This window comes from Rhipicephalus microplus, unplaced genomic scaffold (genome assembly GCF_043290135.1).
Source record: "Rhipicephalus microplus isolate Deutch F79 unplaced genomic scaffold, USDA_Rmic scaffold_28, whole genome shotgun sequence".
Taxonomy (NCBI): domain Eukaryota; kingdom Metazoa; phylum Arthropoda; class Arachnida; order Ixodida; family Ixodidae; genus Rhipicephalus; species Rhipicephalus microplus.
In genome coordinates this window covers 4,146,480-4,163,921 of record NW_027464601.1, presented here as the reverse complement: position 1 = coordinate 4,163,921, position 17,442 = coordinate 4,146,480, and the positions used below count along the sequence as shown (strand labels likewise).

Sequence of the window (17,442 nt, the reverse complement as noted above, 5' to 3'; positions counted from 1 at the left end):
AATTGTGCGTCACTCCAGTGTCGCTGACAATATTCTTCGAACATGGAACTGAAGTTTGCCTTTAATATCGAACGCTCCAAGGAACTGGTTGCGCCCACTGAACTGTGCTTGAGTAGCCGTAATGCCACTGCAACGTAAATGTCTCTTTCAATGATGTTTCGCATTCTCTTTTGATCTGAAGTTTTCGCTAACCAGTATAAACGTCGAAATATATGCCGTTTTGCGGCTAGCAATTAGGTCATCCTGGTGCTACTTGAAATAAGCACCACGTGAAATCAACATAGCTTAGGTGTTTTGAAATAGTTTTGAACGGGAATTCTTACCTCGTTTGTCAACAGCACCCAGCATGGCATGAGCTATTCTGGCACCTGGTCTGGAGACGGTGAATATGCTGTGAAGTCACACCGAAAATTTTGAGCTCGTCAAAAGCGCCCACATCACTAAGAGTCAGTACAGGCCTACACGATCAGAAACTCTATTAACTAGAAACAGAAACATGTGCGCTGAGAAATTGGCAGAGGTAAAATAATGCAGGTGATGAAACTTACGAAGAGACGTCGGAATGAAGAATAGGCTCGCTGAACAAGCCCATTGGTATATCTGGAAGGATAACATTCATTATGTACTTAAGCATGATGCATGCACAAGGTGTATTATACCTCAGCAAAACACATGCGTAAAACACGGTTTGGCTGAAACACATGCCGCTTGTACACACACCCATAGAAGGTGGGAAGCTTGTTTATAGATATCTGTGAGCATGCATATATATACGGTAACATTTGCTCTTGATACTGGCTTTGGTCTTAAAAATGAATACCCGTAAAGGAGCAATGCTCGTCTGATACTCCAAGCGTTAAACGGGGCGGATTGAATATAGGCGATGAATGTGTAATAATTCACACAAAGCACATATGAGAATCACCGAGAGCGCATACACATAAACATAGTGTTCTCGCTTGTATGAAAGGTGTTACGTACACAGGGCATTGGCTTCGCAGTCGTATCTGCACTCCATGTCGAATACGGAGCCCTGCCACCTTTAAAGTAATGAAAAACCATGTATAAGTGAACATCGATATGCTGGCACTGAATTTTAACATTGAATTTCTAAAGCAAACAACTAAATTACTATCACTGTTTTGGACTCTGTGTTGATGCATTTACGGTAAGTGAAAGCAAATAAAGAGGAAGTGCCTTTGTTGGAGGACATTAAATCACTCACTCCGGTTCAGCTTGTTCTTTAGAGAACTTGGACCAGTACCGATGCATGGTCGCCCGGCGCAAGATGTAGTAGCTCTCGGCAACTTCCTTGCGGTTCACCATACTCTGCGTAAATGGACATACATATTATGCAAAGCGCACTTTCTTCTCACCGATGAAGTACATCTTCATGTATCGTCATAATGAAAAAAAAAACATTTCAGTGAGTACAGAATGTTGCAACTATGCATGGCGATTACCTTCTGGCTACTGCGTCTCGAACAGCAAGCTGCTTGCGCTGTTTTTGATGGCAGTTAGACAGTGCATCGGCAGCTGTAACTACTGGATTTGGAGGTGAGCGTCTTTGAGGTTTTTTTTTATGCGGCGCGTTAGGCAGCAGTGACACGCAGACAACTTCCACCAGTTTATTTTCAGAAATATCTGGCCAAGACCATTTTGTATATTTACGAAGAAGAAACTATGAATATAAATTTGCTCACGATGACCATGTGGGGCGTAGATTGGGCTGTCTTATTCTTAGGGGGTGTGAACAAAGCGTAAGCAAAGCAGATGAAACAAGGACTAAGAAAGAATTGACACAACGCGAGCGCTGGCTCTGAACTGAAAATTTTTAATGAGAGAACGCCTGAAAAATACTATTATCGGTGCTCGCTGTTTTACAAGGAATCAACAAAAAAGACATGAAAACTGGTATTTACTCTGAACTATATCAATCATTAGAATATCATAACAAGAAAAAAATATTTCCTTATATTTGAATGCAGAAGGTCGGTCGCAACTGCGTTAGTCAGCCTTTTACTGAAAGTACGAGATGCTTGCGCTATAGACCTTTTCAAAAATGCCTCCCTGGGTGCCGCCATAGTCCTCTTCTGGCTGCCCAAATTGGCGTGACCCCTCAAAAATGCGCTGACAAGGCTGCACGCTTGGCCTTTGTACTCCCGCGCGCAGCCCATCATGGCGGTGTTTTTTTTTTCCTTCCTGTGAATATGTGTATATTGTTGCTTTGTGCGCCTGCTCTTAGCGCCTTACAAATGAGACTATCTGCGAGACCGGCACTGATATGCTACACTGCCGGTCTCGCATGTTATCGCTGTTGTAAGGCTCTCATACTGCGTGTGATCGACGCTCGCGCTATATAGTTACAAGTCCATGCACACTTTCATTGGTGCTATAATCACTACGAGAATAACCAGAAAGTATAACAGAATAAACATTATCGACTGCTCTAAAAATAAGCCGCATGGATGGGAACGCAGTTATTCAAGAAATACTCTTAGTGTTTTCATCATACCGTAGCGTAGATTTTTCCGATCCTGTCGGCGTCCATGATCCAGAGGGGATAAAATATGTTCACAGTCATCGCCTTCAGCTGTAAATAATAAAACACACAATAAGTTATTAAGCTACTTTAATGACTGTAATACCCATCTTCCATTATAACGTACATTCATCAATGCTGCACAATAGCCGACGTCTATATGGAATGCGCTGTACACGTGAGTGATGCTCTTTGACTAGAGCTTTGACAGTGTAGGTGATAACAAAATTATTCAAGGTGTCTAGCTACGCTGATCACAGCACACAAAACATATAGGAACACTACCTATTTACATAGCAGCCGCGGCTTTATAGGAATGTTGCGGCTTTTTTGAGCACCGTTCTACTATTTGCAATGCTCCGCTAGTCGAGATCTATTAAGGATCAAATCATTGGATGAAGACAAAGCGGCAATATTTACTAAGCACATGTTTGCGGACAGTGAGTTTAGTCAAATAATATAGTTGTCTTTAATTTGGTTATTCGCTGGTTAACCAAAGCAAGCAATGTTTCAGGAAGCAGTAAATGCAAGATATGTCACCTGCTCACAGTCGTCCTTCAACAGGCGCGCCACCGAAATTCATGAAACAATTCTCTTAAATAGAGTGATTACACAAAATGAGCGTGCTGCTTCTCGTATCTCCAGCGACAAGATCTTCTCAAATTGTCTAAGATGTAGAGAAATTATATGTTTCTGCCACAACAGCGCATCCCTTCATCTTTGATTTTGTGTCTACTGGGGCGTTTTTTTTTTTTTAGTCAGTGAGGGGAGTACCACACCATGTGTTTGTAAGAAACAGCGACGAGCTAAAATGACAATTATAGATTATCATTTCGCGCCAATGAGTGCTACATGCTAACACCGATTACAGAATGATCTCTTCGCTACAGGAACAGTGCCATCTTTGACAAGTCCAAAACAGGAAACTTGAACTATGCAAGTCCCAGCTGCGTCACAACCATTTCTCAGCAAAACATGTTTTGCAGCAGTGAGCATATTTTCCTACAATATTTATCAGAGCAAACTATAGCTCTATGAATGTTTAACTACCATGGAAATGAAGGGGAGTACCCGGATTTGCCTCATCTTCGCGATTGCAGCTTCAAACACAATTGTGGCTTTGTTTATTGTTGTGTTATGGTTTTTTTTGAGCGAATTAAATATAATTAAAAACTTCATGAGCTGATACGAAGCTGTGAGCCTGAAAAGGCCGAGGTGGTGTAGTCAAACTGCTGAACTCTTCATGAACTTCATCTGACGACCAAGAGGGTGCAGGCCAAACGGAACGAATAGGAACTGAAATAATGAAGCTTAGACAAAAACCCCTGCACTGTACCACCACTCTCATGCTGGCTGAAGCGCTATGCGTTGCACCTTCTACAGACACTAGCGCCAGAGTTTCCTCTGGTGTACTTACAGGAAACTCTGAGGCAGCGAGAACAAACGTGAAAGGAGCATGCTACTGCGACTTTTGTTTCTGCATTTGAATTTAAATAGCAGAGAATGACCAGTCAATAAGTTACAGTATTTTCATTGATGTGCCGGTCAATGCATGTATAAGAAGAAAACTATTCCGCAGTCCCAACATGACTGCGTGTAGGAGAACTGCACCGTCAAAACTATATAAAGGGTGCTCCAGCTATCTTTAGCTAGACTTTAAAAATGTGCCGACAAGCGCAATTGCGACGCTACCAAATGCATATTGCTTGCCGTTGTCTGCAGTTAGTCACACAATTTTTTTTGTTCTAAAATATTGTTTAATAGGATCTCTTTAAATAACTTACTTTTGAAGGAACGAAGATGGATAAAATATTTCTATAAGAAAGTCGTAAATCTGTTTGCAAAACGTCCGATTAGACAGTTTCAATCTCTATATCAGAAAATTATTAGTGTTTTTTCTGCTAACTAGAAATGCCCACGAACAACAAAAAAAATACCGCTTGAGAAATGCACTTGCGCGCCAGTGCGCACGATTATTCAAGCGCTTGTCTTCATCTTCTCCTTTTGTGGTCGTTCTGAGCTCGCGCTCTAACAATCGTCATATACAAACTAGCCCGAACAGCCATGATCCCTAACGTTCCACGTGTGATTGCCATACCAATCGCCCGATTATGTTGTCTCGACAGGGCCACATTGGTAGTGGAGGCTTTGCGAAGAAGATATCTCTCTATCGGCCACAAAAGCGATAACCGTTGTGACTACTTTTCGTTGTCGTGAGCTGGTGTGGGGGAAGCGTATCATTTGTACGTGGTACGTTGGAAAGCACCTGAGTCACGGCATTCGTGGGCGCGCCAGTGGTTTTGTCACGTGGTATTTTTTTTTTTGCATTTCGCGGACATTTGTAGTTAGCAACAGAACTTTATATATAATTGATTTAAATGTCAAAAACGGTTTAATCGATCGTTTTCCAAACCAATCTAAGACCTTCTCATTAAATTTTCTTATCCGTATTCGTTCCTTCATAAGTTAGCTAAAGAAAAATATTTCATCAAGCAACATTTTAGAACACAAAAAACAGTCAATCTTCAGGCAATGGTCAGCAACATGCATTTTGTCATGTCGTAATTGCGCGTATCGCCGTATTTTTAAACTTCGGCTAAAGATAGCTGGGACAGCCTGTATAGTTACTATCATCTCTGCGAAACTCCTAGGCAAAAAAATATTTCATGTGCGCGCGTACGCTCCCGAACAATGTTGAAGCACAGACGACTACAGATCACAAGAACAGAGCTGATAATAGCGTAACATGGTTGGGATGTTCACGTACATAGAAGGTAAGCTCACAGAGATGACAATAATTTATTAGGATATTGCGCCCGCCTAGAGATAGACTGAAAACACCACCAATATTCACTGTACAATGGGACCTTGGAGCACAGACGTCGAGTGTCTACTATTATGATCGCCAGTGAAACATGCCGTATTTCGTACAACAGTGATAGAAGATTCCAGCTGTTTTTGCTGGTGCTCAGGTAAGCGCCCGTCTTAGCTTCGGTACACACCTCCTGTGCGTAGCCTTAACAAAGCCATCCAAAAGAATCGCGAAGCTTCTCAAATGTCGCAGCACCAGCCGCGCTAAGCATAGGTATGTCTTATGTTTGAAACTGGATTACACCAAATACAAAAAGGAAGCTTGGCAATAAGCTTACTGTACCACAGCGTAGACTGCAATACAAATTGTAAGGTGGACATGCTGCGACAGTCATCGCCTTTAGTTGGTGATTTTTCGACAATGCAAACGCGAGAGGTAAGACATTTAACTCTGTCACTGCATTGCTGTAAAAATGTTTTATCGTGTGCTCAATCATTGTTAAAAGTAGTGATCGTAATATAATATTACCATTGCAAGCAGTGCCTGCAGTAGTATAGTAGTCAATGTATATACAGTCATGACAAATATACTGTGATTTTGACAAATATACTGTGATTCTGACAAATATACTGCGAAATATACTGCGAGAAATCCTGTGCTGGTTTCAAAATGTCGTTCAAAAATGCTGAATGGTTAGCACTACCACTTGAATGAATATGAGTGTGACCATGTGTGTTTATGATGTGCTACTATGTCTGCCTCTCCGAATGTCCCATGGCGCTGTTAACCAGCTGTTTCTGTTCAACGAGGTTTAGTGAAGTGTAGGGGTATTACGACCTCCCTCTTCACTAATGCAGATGAAATCACATGGCATGCGAACGTCAAGTATTTGTTACAATAGCGAGAATGGATTTATGCGTTCATTGTAATACTATCTTTTCCTGTTTCGAGCAGTCTACGATATTAGTGATGTACCATTTCGTAGGTTGAAGAACAGATATTAATGTTCCTCCCGTGTGTTTCAAAACTGCATGCTACTTTTTAAAATAAAATAATAGCGGTCACACAGTGAGAGACAATATTCTGGCGAAGTCAACCGCTAGCCAGTCGCTCGTTCACTTCTCTAAATTTCTCGCCGTATTTAGAACGACAGCGATATCAGACCATCGTCCGAACGTCTGGTAGACTTGATGGTATGATCTGGTATAACCCCAACTGTACGAACGAGCCTGTGGCCGATGTTCATGTTTCGCTGTCCTCGTTCTCTGTTTTTAACACCACCCCTTTATATCATGCAATTGAATAATGGCTAAAATAAAATTATCTCTCTGTATACAACGATGAGCTCATAGCGTACCTTGTACTTAGCTGCCATTTTCGATGAGTACTCCATCCAGTGTGCTTGCTCGACAAAGGCCTTCATGAAGTAGCGTATGCTTTCGACAGTGTAGATCACCTGCACAAATGCATCAGCATGTATCAGCACTAGACGACAGAGATTCGAACAAACACGAGTGCTATCTACCAACAAAGTTTTCCGTGCAGAAACGAAACCATTTATACGGCAAAACCAGAATGAACAACAGAGAACTGCACCAACATATAAAACATCTTCAGTTCAGCTATCGCGTAAACCAAGGCTTGGCTCACTTATAGCTGCTGCTAAGGCACTTGGCAAATGTGTTAAGTAGATGTGTTCGATTCATTGGGATACACAAGATGAGACAAACAAAACTCGCATCTTTGCGAGTCCATTTTCGCGAGGTATAGTTTGCGAGTATCAAAGAGCTGAGCTATTTCATAAGTATTCACTCTAAAGAGGACACGACGTGCAAACACTGCCTAAAAAAGAATTCGGGATGCCACAAACTCTGATCAACAGCCGAAGGTACGCACAACGTCAGAAAATAAATAAGGCGCGAAAACTTATCCGCGCAAGCCCGTGCAATAGGTGAGCCTATCAATCTGGCACACGGGGGGGGGGGGGGTGCACGTGATTTCACCTTTATGCAAGTTAATCGATGGTTGGCCCACGCTTTCGCAATGCTAATATCAATATGTCATTTGCGAGAATTTCATCTGATTGTGGTGCACCATTATCGATTGTGGTATGGCATATCGATAATGGTGTTAGCGCATGCATGACTGGCTCCCATAAAGGTGAATTCAAAATGGCTAAAATGTTATCTTACACGTAAAGGTTTCCCCATTCAGGTCCGGCATCTGTTTAGTTTAAAAATCGATCATACCATACTTGAGTACAATTTTCTGTGTTGGGGAAATCTGTGAACAATTAGCTCTCTTTTCTAAAGCTACTACTACTTGACTTTTACTTTATTGTGTTTTTTGTAACGGGAAAGTAAGCATGCATTATAAAGCAACTTCGCTGCGTAAGTTGGCTGCTACGGTGGTGTTGTCGATTTGCATTTCAGTGAAAAAAGGAGACCGTTGTAGCTTCATTAGCGACAGTTTATCAGGCATAAAAACAAAGTGCTCACATAAACTACCAGAACAAAGCTATAGGCTTGAGCGGAGCTAGTATTCTACCTTGCTAAGTTTTGCTAGTAATAACAAGCTTTTGCCAGCAGCACTAAGCATGGTTAGACTTGGCTAGACATGCCACGTGATCGCCTCTTACATGATCTGAATCTGAGAGACAGGATCAGAGTTTACACGATTTCTGGCGGGAACACATACAAGACCAACTGAACGTAGTTCATGGCGAGAAAACGTCATATGAGTAGTTAATACGGTAATTTGCAGATATTTAGCAACGTGATTAAATGTTACATGACTTTTCGTCGCGTAAGAAGAACGACAAGCAGCTCCAAACTTACAGTGCGCCACTTATGCAGAAATCACGCACGAAATGAGCATACACAGCACGAATGCAAACAAACAACTGTCTCAGTTGGACAGTTCAAGCATGCTGCTCAAACAGTAAGAAAGACGCATGATTGCATCGCACATGTAAGCACAGGACCAGCGGGAACAACTGTCACAATTCTTATTACATGATACGTGTGCAGCGTGCTCTTTTTTAAAACGTGGCCACAGCAGCAAGTGACGTTTGTGCTCTCCTGAAAAACGGTTGCGATGTGACAAGCGCTGGCGCAGGAGAGACCATGACCCGTGGGGGTGCGCGCTCAAACTAACGCGAGAGGCGCCCAACGCGAGCCCGTTGCACCATCACATTACTGATGACGGAAACACGGTTAAATTGAGAAGCTGTGATTACTTCCAACGGTGTATTATGTATATAAACAGTTTGCCGTCAGTTCTAGCTTTTTTTATATCTCTTCATAAACATTTTATTACGTCATATTCATGACGAAAATATGTCAACGGAGTCATGGTGGATCCCGAAAAAAAAAACACCTTTGTGTTGAAATAGCCTCCATCGGTTATACCTGAACTACGAGTGCCACAGCAGGTGAAAGTGTGCAACTGAATAATCTGCTCGAGAAGAAAATGAATGTCGCCGACGCCAGAACAGAGAAGAAAATGCTGATAAACCGGAAGCATTTTCCTCAACTTACCCCAAAATCAACTCATCTAGTTCAGCTCAGCATTCGCATTAGGCACTACCGCAACCATTGGCAAATTTCGTGAATACTTCTATAGTGGTGTGCGAGCTGGTAAAAGAAATTACCTTTTCGACGCTGGGCGTATATAGCTTGTTGAAGACCATTGCGTAAACGTGCAGTAAGACCAGGGGCATCGCCTCTTCGGCCATGTGGAGGCAGACGCGTTGACGGCTGGCTGCCTCGCCATGAGACTCAAAGCGTCGCCTAAGCCGAAGCCGGGCCGCTTCACTGGCCAACTCCTCGGACAGTAGGGGAGACAGCGCTAACACCACACGGAAGCCCACGTAGTTGAACACCGTGGCACTGATTACGCCAGATAGAAGAAAAATTAGTTGTAACAAGAGAAGTTTTCGAGAAGTTGGGTGAACTAAAATTTTTTGCAAGAGTGCAGCCGACTCAAGGAAAAAATGATTTGGATCGCATGACATTGAAGATCCTAACCTATTGATTTATTTTATTAAGATCTAAAAGCCAGGCTACAATTGTGATTAGACGTAACGCAACATCGATTTTTGTGCATTTTTTTTTCTAGTGAGGTGGCGTTTCATAACTGTACACGGGGCTCCAAGGACTTTCTACATCTGATAATGTATCTGCATGTTTGCTTTGAGATGTGCACAATGATGATGCTGACATTCAGATGAGAAGTAATCTTGAAGGCAACCTACAAAGTTTAGGCTTTTCATATCAATTAGCACCTGGAGGTACTAAATCAATTAAAAAATTTAGGACTTGCTGGTAGCCTTCATGATTACTTTTCGTCTGAATATAATAATTATTTTTGTTTATGTGCCCAGACAACCAAAAATATCAATTGAACATTTTCAAAATTGTAAAGTTACATTTACTGCAATGCAGTTTGAACAACTAATTTACGCTTGTAATTTAGTGCAAACAGCCTATTGAAAACCAGACTGCTTATGCAATGACGTGGAAAAAGTTGAGTCGCCTCTCTTGGTATCATCACCATCAGCAGCATCAGAATAATCATCAACAACATAAACAACATCATAATCATCAACATCATCCACATCAGCCTGACTACGTTCACTGCAGGACAAAGACTGTTCTCATGTTTCACCATTTAACTCGGTCCTGTGCTTGCTGCTGCCAATTTATACCCGCAAACTTCCAAACGTCATCTGCCCACCTAACCTGTCTCCCCCTAACCCGCTTGCCTTCTCTTGGAATCCAGTTAGTTACCCTTAATGACCAGTAGTTATCCTGTCTACGCGCTACTTGTCCGGCTCATGTCCATTTCCTCTTCTTGATTTTAATTATGATATCCTCAACCCCCGTTTGTTCCCTAATCCACTCTGCTCTCTTCTAGTCTCTTAAGGTTACACCTACCATTTTTCTTTCCATTGCTCGCTGCGTCGTCCTAATATTAAGTTGAAGCCTCTTTATAAGTCTCCAGGTTTCTGCTCCTAAGCTAAGTACCGGCAAGATACAGCTGTTATATACCTTCCTCTTGAGGGATAGTGGCAATCTACCTGTCATAATTTGAGAGTGCTTGCAAAATGTGCTCCACCCCATTCTTATTCTTCTAGTTACTTCAATCTCGTGGTTCGGCTGCACGGTAATTACCTGCCCTAAGTAGACATAGTCTTTTACAACTTGAAGTGCACCATTACCTATCTTGAAGCGCTGCGCTTCTCCGAAGTTGTTGTACATTACTTGCGTTTTCTGCTGAATAATTTTACCACCTTTCTGCTCTCCATGTCTAACTCCGTAATCATGTATTGCAATTCGTCCTCTGAGTTACTCAGCAATGCAATGTCATCAGCGAAGCACACGTTACTAAGGTACTCTAAATTAACTCATATCCCTAACTGTTTCCCTTTTAGGCCTTTGAGAACCTTCTGTAAGCACGCGGTAAATAGCAATGGGGAAATTGTATCCCCCTGCCTTATACCCTTCTTGATTGGCATTCTGTTGCTTTCTTTATGAAGCAGTATGGTAGCAGTTTATCCCCTGTCAATTTATTCCAGGATGTTTATATATGATTCATCGACACGCTGATTCCGCAGTGTCTGCAGGACGGCAGATATTTCTGCTGAATCAAACGCCTTCTCGTGATCTATGCAGTCTATGTACAGTGGTTGCTATATTCTGAGCATTTCTTTATTACCTGATTGATAGTATGAATGTGGTCGATTGTTGACTTGCCTGTTCGAAATCCTACTTGTTCCTTTGGTTGATTGAGTTCTAATGTTTTCTTAACTCTGTTAGCGAATAGTTTGCAAATAGCTTGAATACTACGGAGAGCAAGCTGATCGGCCTTATTTCTCCAAGTCCTTGTCACCTCCTTTCTTATGTATTTAGACGATGTCAGTGTTCTTCAAAGACTCTGGTACTCTTCTCATCAGGAGACACCTCGCAAACAATGTGGCTAGTTTTTCTAACAAAATCTGTCCTCCATCTTTTAGTAGATCTGATGTTACCTGATCTTCACCAGCAGCTTTGTTTCTTTGCATGCTTTCGAAGGCTTTTCTGACTTCTGTTATCATTACTGGTGGGGTGTCATCTGGGTTATTGCTACTTCTTATAGTATTAAGGTCGTGGTTGTCCCTGCTACTGTAAAGATCTCTGTAAATCTTCTCCGCTATTTTAACTATCCTATCCATATTTGTAGTTATTTTGTCTTTTTTGTTCCTTAGTGCATACATTCGATTGTTCCTATCCCAAGTTTCATTTACACTACTTTGACACTTCCTCCGTTTTTCAGAGCGAGTTCAATTCACTCCATGTTATACCTTCTTACATCGGATACCTTACACTTATTAATCAACTTCGAAAACCCTGCCATTTCTATTTTGGCTGTTTTACTTGAGACATTCATGCTTTGACGCTTTCTATTGAGATTCTTTGTTTCCTGGAAAGCCTGCCAGTGTCCTGTATCGTGCCTGCATATTCCACTGGACACTCGATAATGATACTCGTCAGATTATCATTCATTGTATCTACGCTAAGGTTGGCTTCCTCAATAAGAGCCGAGTACCTGTTCTGAAGCGAGACTTTGATTCCTGTACTTTCCCTTTCAGTGCTAGCTCCTTGAATGGTTTCTTTCATATGAGTTTCTGTCATTCCTTCTTCACGTCTAGGTAAATTCGAGAACCTACCATTCTATGGTCACTGCATCGTACCTTGCCAACTACTTCCACATCCTGCACGATGCCTGGGTGTGCGCTCATTATAAAGTCTATTTCGTTCTTAATTTCTCCATTAGGGCTCCGCCATGTCCACTTACGGTTTCCTTGTTTTCGTTAGAAGGTCTTCCGAATTCGGAAAATATTGCGTTCTGCGAACTATGCTAGTAGCTCTCCTCTGACATTTCTCGTACCGATGTCATAATCTCCTACTGCCTTGTCTCCAGCCTGCTTCTTCCCTACCATTGCATTAAAGTCTCCCATCAGTATAGTATACTGTGTTTTCACCTTACTCATTGCCGATTCCACGTCTTCATAGATGATTTCAACTGAAGCGTCATCACGGCTGGATGTCGGCGCGTAAGCCTTTACCACCTTCATCTTGTATCTCTTATTTAGTTTATTTACGATACCTACCACCCTTTCAATTATGCTATATTATTCTTCTATGTTGCCAGCTATGTTTCTGTGAATTAGGAACTCCACTCCCAGTTCTGTTCTGTCAGCCAAGCCCCGATAGCAGAGGACATGCCCATTCTGTAGCACCATATAGGCATCATCTGTCCTCCTAACCTCACTGAGCCCTATTATATTCCATTTAACACCCTCTATCTCCTCGAATAGTACAACTAGACTTGCCTCACTAGATAAGGTTCTAGCGTTAAACGTTGCCAAGTTCAGGTTCCAATGGCGGCCTGTCCGGATCCAGAGATTCTTAGCACCCTCTGCTGCGTTGTAGATGTGACCACCACCATGGTCAGTTGCTTCGCAGCTGCTGGGGACTGAGGGCCGTGAGTTCACAGACGTATGCATGTGGGAGGTAGTGGGCAGATACTGCACTACAGTGGTCAATGCTTCTCTGGTGAGGGAGTGTGTTACCGGTGGTAGTCACCAGTGAGGCCGCACCGCAGGCCTCTTAATGCAGTTCTATCACCATGCGGATTTTTTTATCCGGTTAGGAACTTTGTGGCACCGTAATTTGAACCACGGACCTTTTGCATGCGAGGCGGATTCTCTAATCACTACGTCATCGCCGCTCCCTTGATATAAGCATTCATAAAAAGAAAGCGCCAGCCCTTTCAACTAAGAGTGCGTTTCCGCTTGAAGCACGTGAAGTGGCGCCTTCACTTGCTCAAGCATGCAGTGCAGAGAAGCGCACTCGCAAGCTGTAAAAACGGAGTGTTTTGCAGTATTTTTCTATGAAAATAATATTATAATCATCTTCAATACAAAGAATCTGTGGCCCAGACACATAGCAAAACCGTACCCTACCCCACCTTTCTTGCCGCTTTCGGATTTCCAAAAAAGGAGCCACGCTTTTTATAGAGGCGATGTTTCCTATGCCATGGGTCATGCGTCCGCGATGTATCTAGTAGTAGTAGTAGTAGTAGTAGTAGTAGTAGTAGTAGTAGTAGCGTAGTAGTAGGTAGCCACCTCTCGTTTAGTCCTTAGAATGTTCGCTGAATGGCGGTACTTCTTGATGATGAATATATCATGAAAAGGTGCGAGGTGGCGGTATTAGGAGTGTTCGCTAGATTGACGGACGGACGGACGCCCAGACGAATGCACAAACGAACGCAGGGATAGACGCATGGGCGGACACATGGGTGGACGGACGTATGGACAGATGGACGCAAGAACGGACGAAAGCAAGAACATGCAGACAGATGGAAGCGGGGACAAACGGACGACGCGTCGTCCCACTCATCATCATTCAATCCGTGGATATGCTTTGATTTTTTTAGTGGTAATATCCGACCAATTTCTGGCTCCAAACACTCGAGTAAATCCACTGCCACTGCTGCCGGTGCGTATTCTTCTATTGGCCTCGAGGACATACCGTGGCGCCACTTACGTGATGACGTCACTCATAAGACTCCGGGTTGACATTGTCTGCTAGAACACCGTATTCCCTGCGCGTTTGCTGTAGACACCGTGCGTGCTTTCCTTCGCTTTAAAGCTCAGTGCTTAAAGAACCGGTAAAACCTGATTATAGGGACAAGCAAACTACAAATCGGTGCTCTCGGTGGCACTCTAGTGTCTAATTTGCATCTTGAAATTGCGACTGAGAACCGGTGCAACCATGGGGGATGATGCAAGTGGTCGCGAAGGCAGGATTGCCGTAATCTATAACTACGCATCCTATCTGTGGCATCAAAACGATCGCAGCGCTGGCCTCTCTAGTGAAGGCCCTCGCGGTCAATAGCTTCTGCTGATGGATGGACATACACGAAACAGCTGCTTGAAAGCGTCCCATATTTTTCGTAATCTGCTTTTGTGGTTAAAATCTACGCAACAAAAGGCTAAATAAACAAAGATAGTAGGATGCATTGCTTTCAATGGCTAATAAGCAGTACGTATAAAGAAGTGTCGAAGGTGGCGGCTGCTGCTGTAGAACAAACGTGACGTGCGTGGGCAGCGCTTGATATAATTTGTACCCGCTTTTGCGTATTCGCTCTCTTTGTGTAGTCCCATAGTCGGGCACAACTTTAGAGGACAGGAGAGGACCCGCCCAGATGACCGAAGCGCAGCTTCCCATTCGCTCCCCGACTAGAAAAATAGTCCGACTCGAAAAACTGTGACTGCCTCTAAAATGCGTATTTGTAGGTATAAATGAAATTTCTGAATTGTGACGAGTGCTTTGGTAAAACTGTAATGATGGAAATGCTACAGAACATGCCGAATCGCACATGCCGCAAATCCCTCACACATCATGCTCGACTTGAGAAGTGGCATAGAAACAAATTTCATTGCTGGCATGTCTGAATTGACTCAAAATTGTTACATGATTATCGTTGGCGAGCTCGAAATGCCCATTCGGGCAGCTAGATGCTCAGCTATCTTATCAAACTGCTGCCAGCATTCGGTCATTTTCGCGCTCAGCTGTGAACAATGAAGGCAGCATGCTCCCCGTTAGAAGAGTCACCAGCCCTTCCGGCTCATGACGTCACCTGTAGTGCAAGCCTATCGAAAGAGGCTCGTGTGCATTCATCTTTGAGGGAAAAACGCCGCTGCCTTCTGAAGTTGTATCCGACTATAGTGAGGATATATTTTAAGAGCATTGACAGCTTCCTCTGAGGTCGTTCCTTCAGTTCCTTTGTGATTGCAATGCGTATTGCGTGCATGCCTGGCGTTTTCTCATTTATGTATGCCTGTTCAAAGAAAACAATGTTTTTCATTGAAGGTGGTCGCAGTTGCACCCATATATCCAAACGTTGGCGGTGCTGTCACTTCGTTCAACTTTTGGCTCTGTTTCAATCCGTTCACTTTGACAAGATTTGGGCTTTGACATTTGGACATGACGTGTCGGGAATAACGATCTAATATTGCAATTCTTTTTTTAACATCCACACTATGTTTCTCCCCCATGCACGACGGACGGACGGACGGATGAACGGATGGACGGATGGACGAATGGATGGATGGATGGATGGATGGATGGATGGATGGATGGATGGATGGATGGATGGATGGATGGATGGATGGATGGATGAATGGATGGATGGATGGATGGATCGATGGATGGATATGGCTGTACCTTGTAGATCGGTCGGTGGCTAGAGCCACCAAGCCGTAATACTTAATGAACGAAAAACTGGATTTATTTTTTTTTCTTTTAAATAGCGAGGTTCGGATTCGTATTTTGCAGTGAAGGGTTTAATTTTCACTCGTGCCTTGATTTTAGCCACCAATCAAATAACTTCCTTCTAGTTCATTCTACCCACTTAAAGTCTATCTTGCTCGCCCTGTCCCTAAACCCCGGTGCTTTGAAAAACTCTGCGCCATCATCCTGAACTAAAGGGTGAAGCCCTTTACAGAACATTATCAAGTGTTCGGCACTTTCCTCTTCCTCTCCCCACGCACTGCATACCGTGTCTACCCCTTCGTATTTGGCCCGATATGTCTTGATTCGCAATACTCCCGCCCTGGCCTCAAACGGTGGAGAACTACCCCGAGTATTATCATAGATCCTTTCCTTGACAATGTCCTGCTTAAAGGTTCGATAGATCCCTAGTGCGGACTTCTTAATCATGCCAATTTTCCACATGTCGGTCTCAGCTTCCTTCACCTTCTTCTTAACCGATAATGCTTTTTGGTTTGGCCCCCTGATGTTTTCTAAATATTTACCAGTCAGTTTTCTCGTTCGTTTTCTCCACTATGTATCGACTTTCTTCATGTACAGTAGCTGAATACCTTCCTAGCCCAACGCTCCTCCCCCATATCTCTCAATCGCTTCTAAAATTTTATCTTGCTGCTAGCTTCCCTGCCTTCAAATTATGTCCATCCCATATCACCTTGTACTCCCTGATTTGGTGTATTCCCGTGAGCTCCTAAGGCAAACCTACCTATTCCACGTTGCTTAATTTCTAATCTTGCTAGAACTTCTGATCTCATGCACAAGACCGCATTGCCGAACGTCAGACCAGGAACCATGACCCCGTTCCGTATTCCTCTCACAACATCATAACTATTGAAGTTCTACAGTGCCCTGTTTTTCGTCACCGCTGCATTCCTGTTACCTTTAGTCGTCACGTATATTTCGTGTTCCCTTAGGTACTCGGACCGATTGCTTATCTATACGCCCAGATATTTGTATTTATCTGTGATCTCTAGCGTGACATCCTGTATTCTAAGCTCACTACCTTCATTGTCATTCAAAATCATGACTGCTGATTTTTCCTTACTGAATCTGCAACCTAACCTATCTTCTTCATTACCGCAGATGTCCATCAATATCTGCGAATCTTCCTTGTTGTCAGCCATTAGCAGTATATCATCTGCGTACATCTATGCTGGTAGTCCCTGTTCAATGAGTTTTACTTGTTTGACGAAAGAGAGGTTGAAGCCCAGTCCACTTTCCTCTAATTTGGCATCTAATCCTCGTAGGTACATCATGAATAGTAAGTTTGACAGAGGACACCCCTGCCTCAGCCCCCATTTTACCTCTGCAGGCTTGGATACCTGTTTTTCCCACTTTATAACTACATTGTTACCTTTATATATGACCTTTAAAAGATTAGTGACTCCAACTTCCACGCCTAGTGGGTTCAGTATTCCCCATGATTTCTCTTGAACCACGCTGTCGTACGCTCCCTTGATGACCAAAAATGCTAGCCACAGGGCCTGTGTTTCTTTTCTGCTATTTCGATGCACTGCGTCAATGAGAGCAGATTGTCTTCCAACCTCCTGTGTTTCCGAAACCCAATCTGCAGTTCCCCCAGCAACCTCTCCTCCTTTATTCATGCCTGCAGTCTTTCCTTTATAATCTGCATCGCCAGCCTGTAGACCTCTGATGTCACTGTTATAGGACGGTAGTTGTTTATGTCAGCTTTGTACCCCTTTCCTTTATAG

The 17,442-nt window shown here is 43.1% G+C and overlaps 1 protein-coding gene across 1 annotated transcript in view; it reads right to left on the bottom strand.

Annotated features, from left to right (window-relative positions):
- The window catches only part of LOC119159865 (neprilysin-1-like), a 54,370-nt gene that overhangs the window by 19,784 nt on the left and 17,144 nt on the right, over positions 1–17,442 (bottom strand). Inside the window, exons 4-10 of the mRNA XM_037412687.2 lie at positions 9,007–9,244; positions 6,712–6,810; positions 2,516–2,593; positions 1,226–1,329; positions 982–1,040; positions 549–600; positions 324–391 (exon numbers count right to left, since the gene is read on the bottom strand). Coding sequence (XP_037268584.2) covers positions 324–391; positions 549–600; positions 982–1,040; positions 1,226–1,329; positions 2,516–2,593; positions 6,712–6,810; positions 9,007–9,244 — 698 coding nt within the window. The remainder of the gene's footprint in view (positions 1–323; positions 392–548; positions 601–981; positions 1,041–1,225; positions 1,330–2,515; positions 2,594–6,711; positions 6,811–9,006; positions 9,245–17,442) is intronic.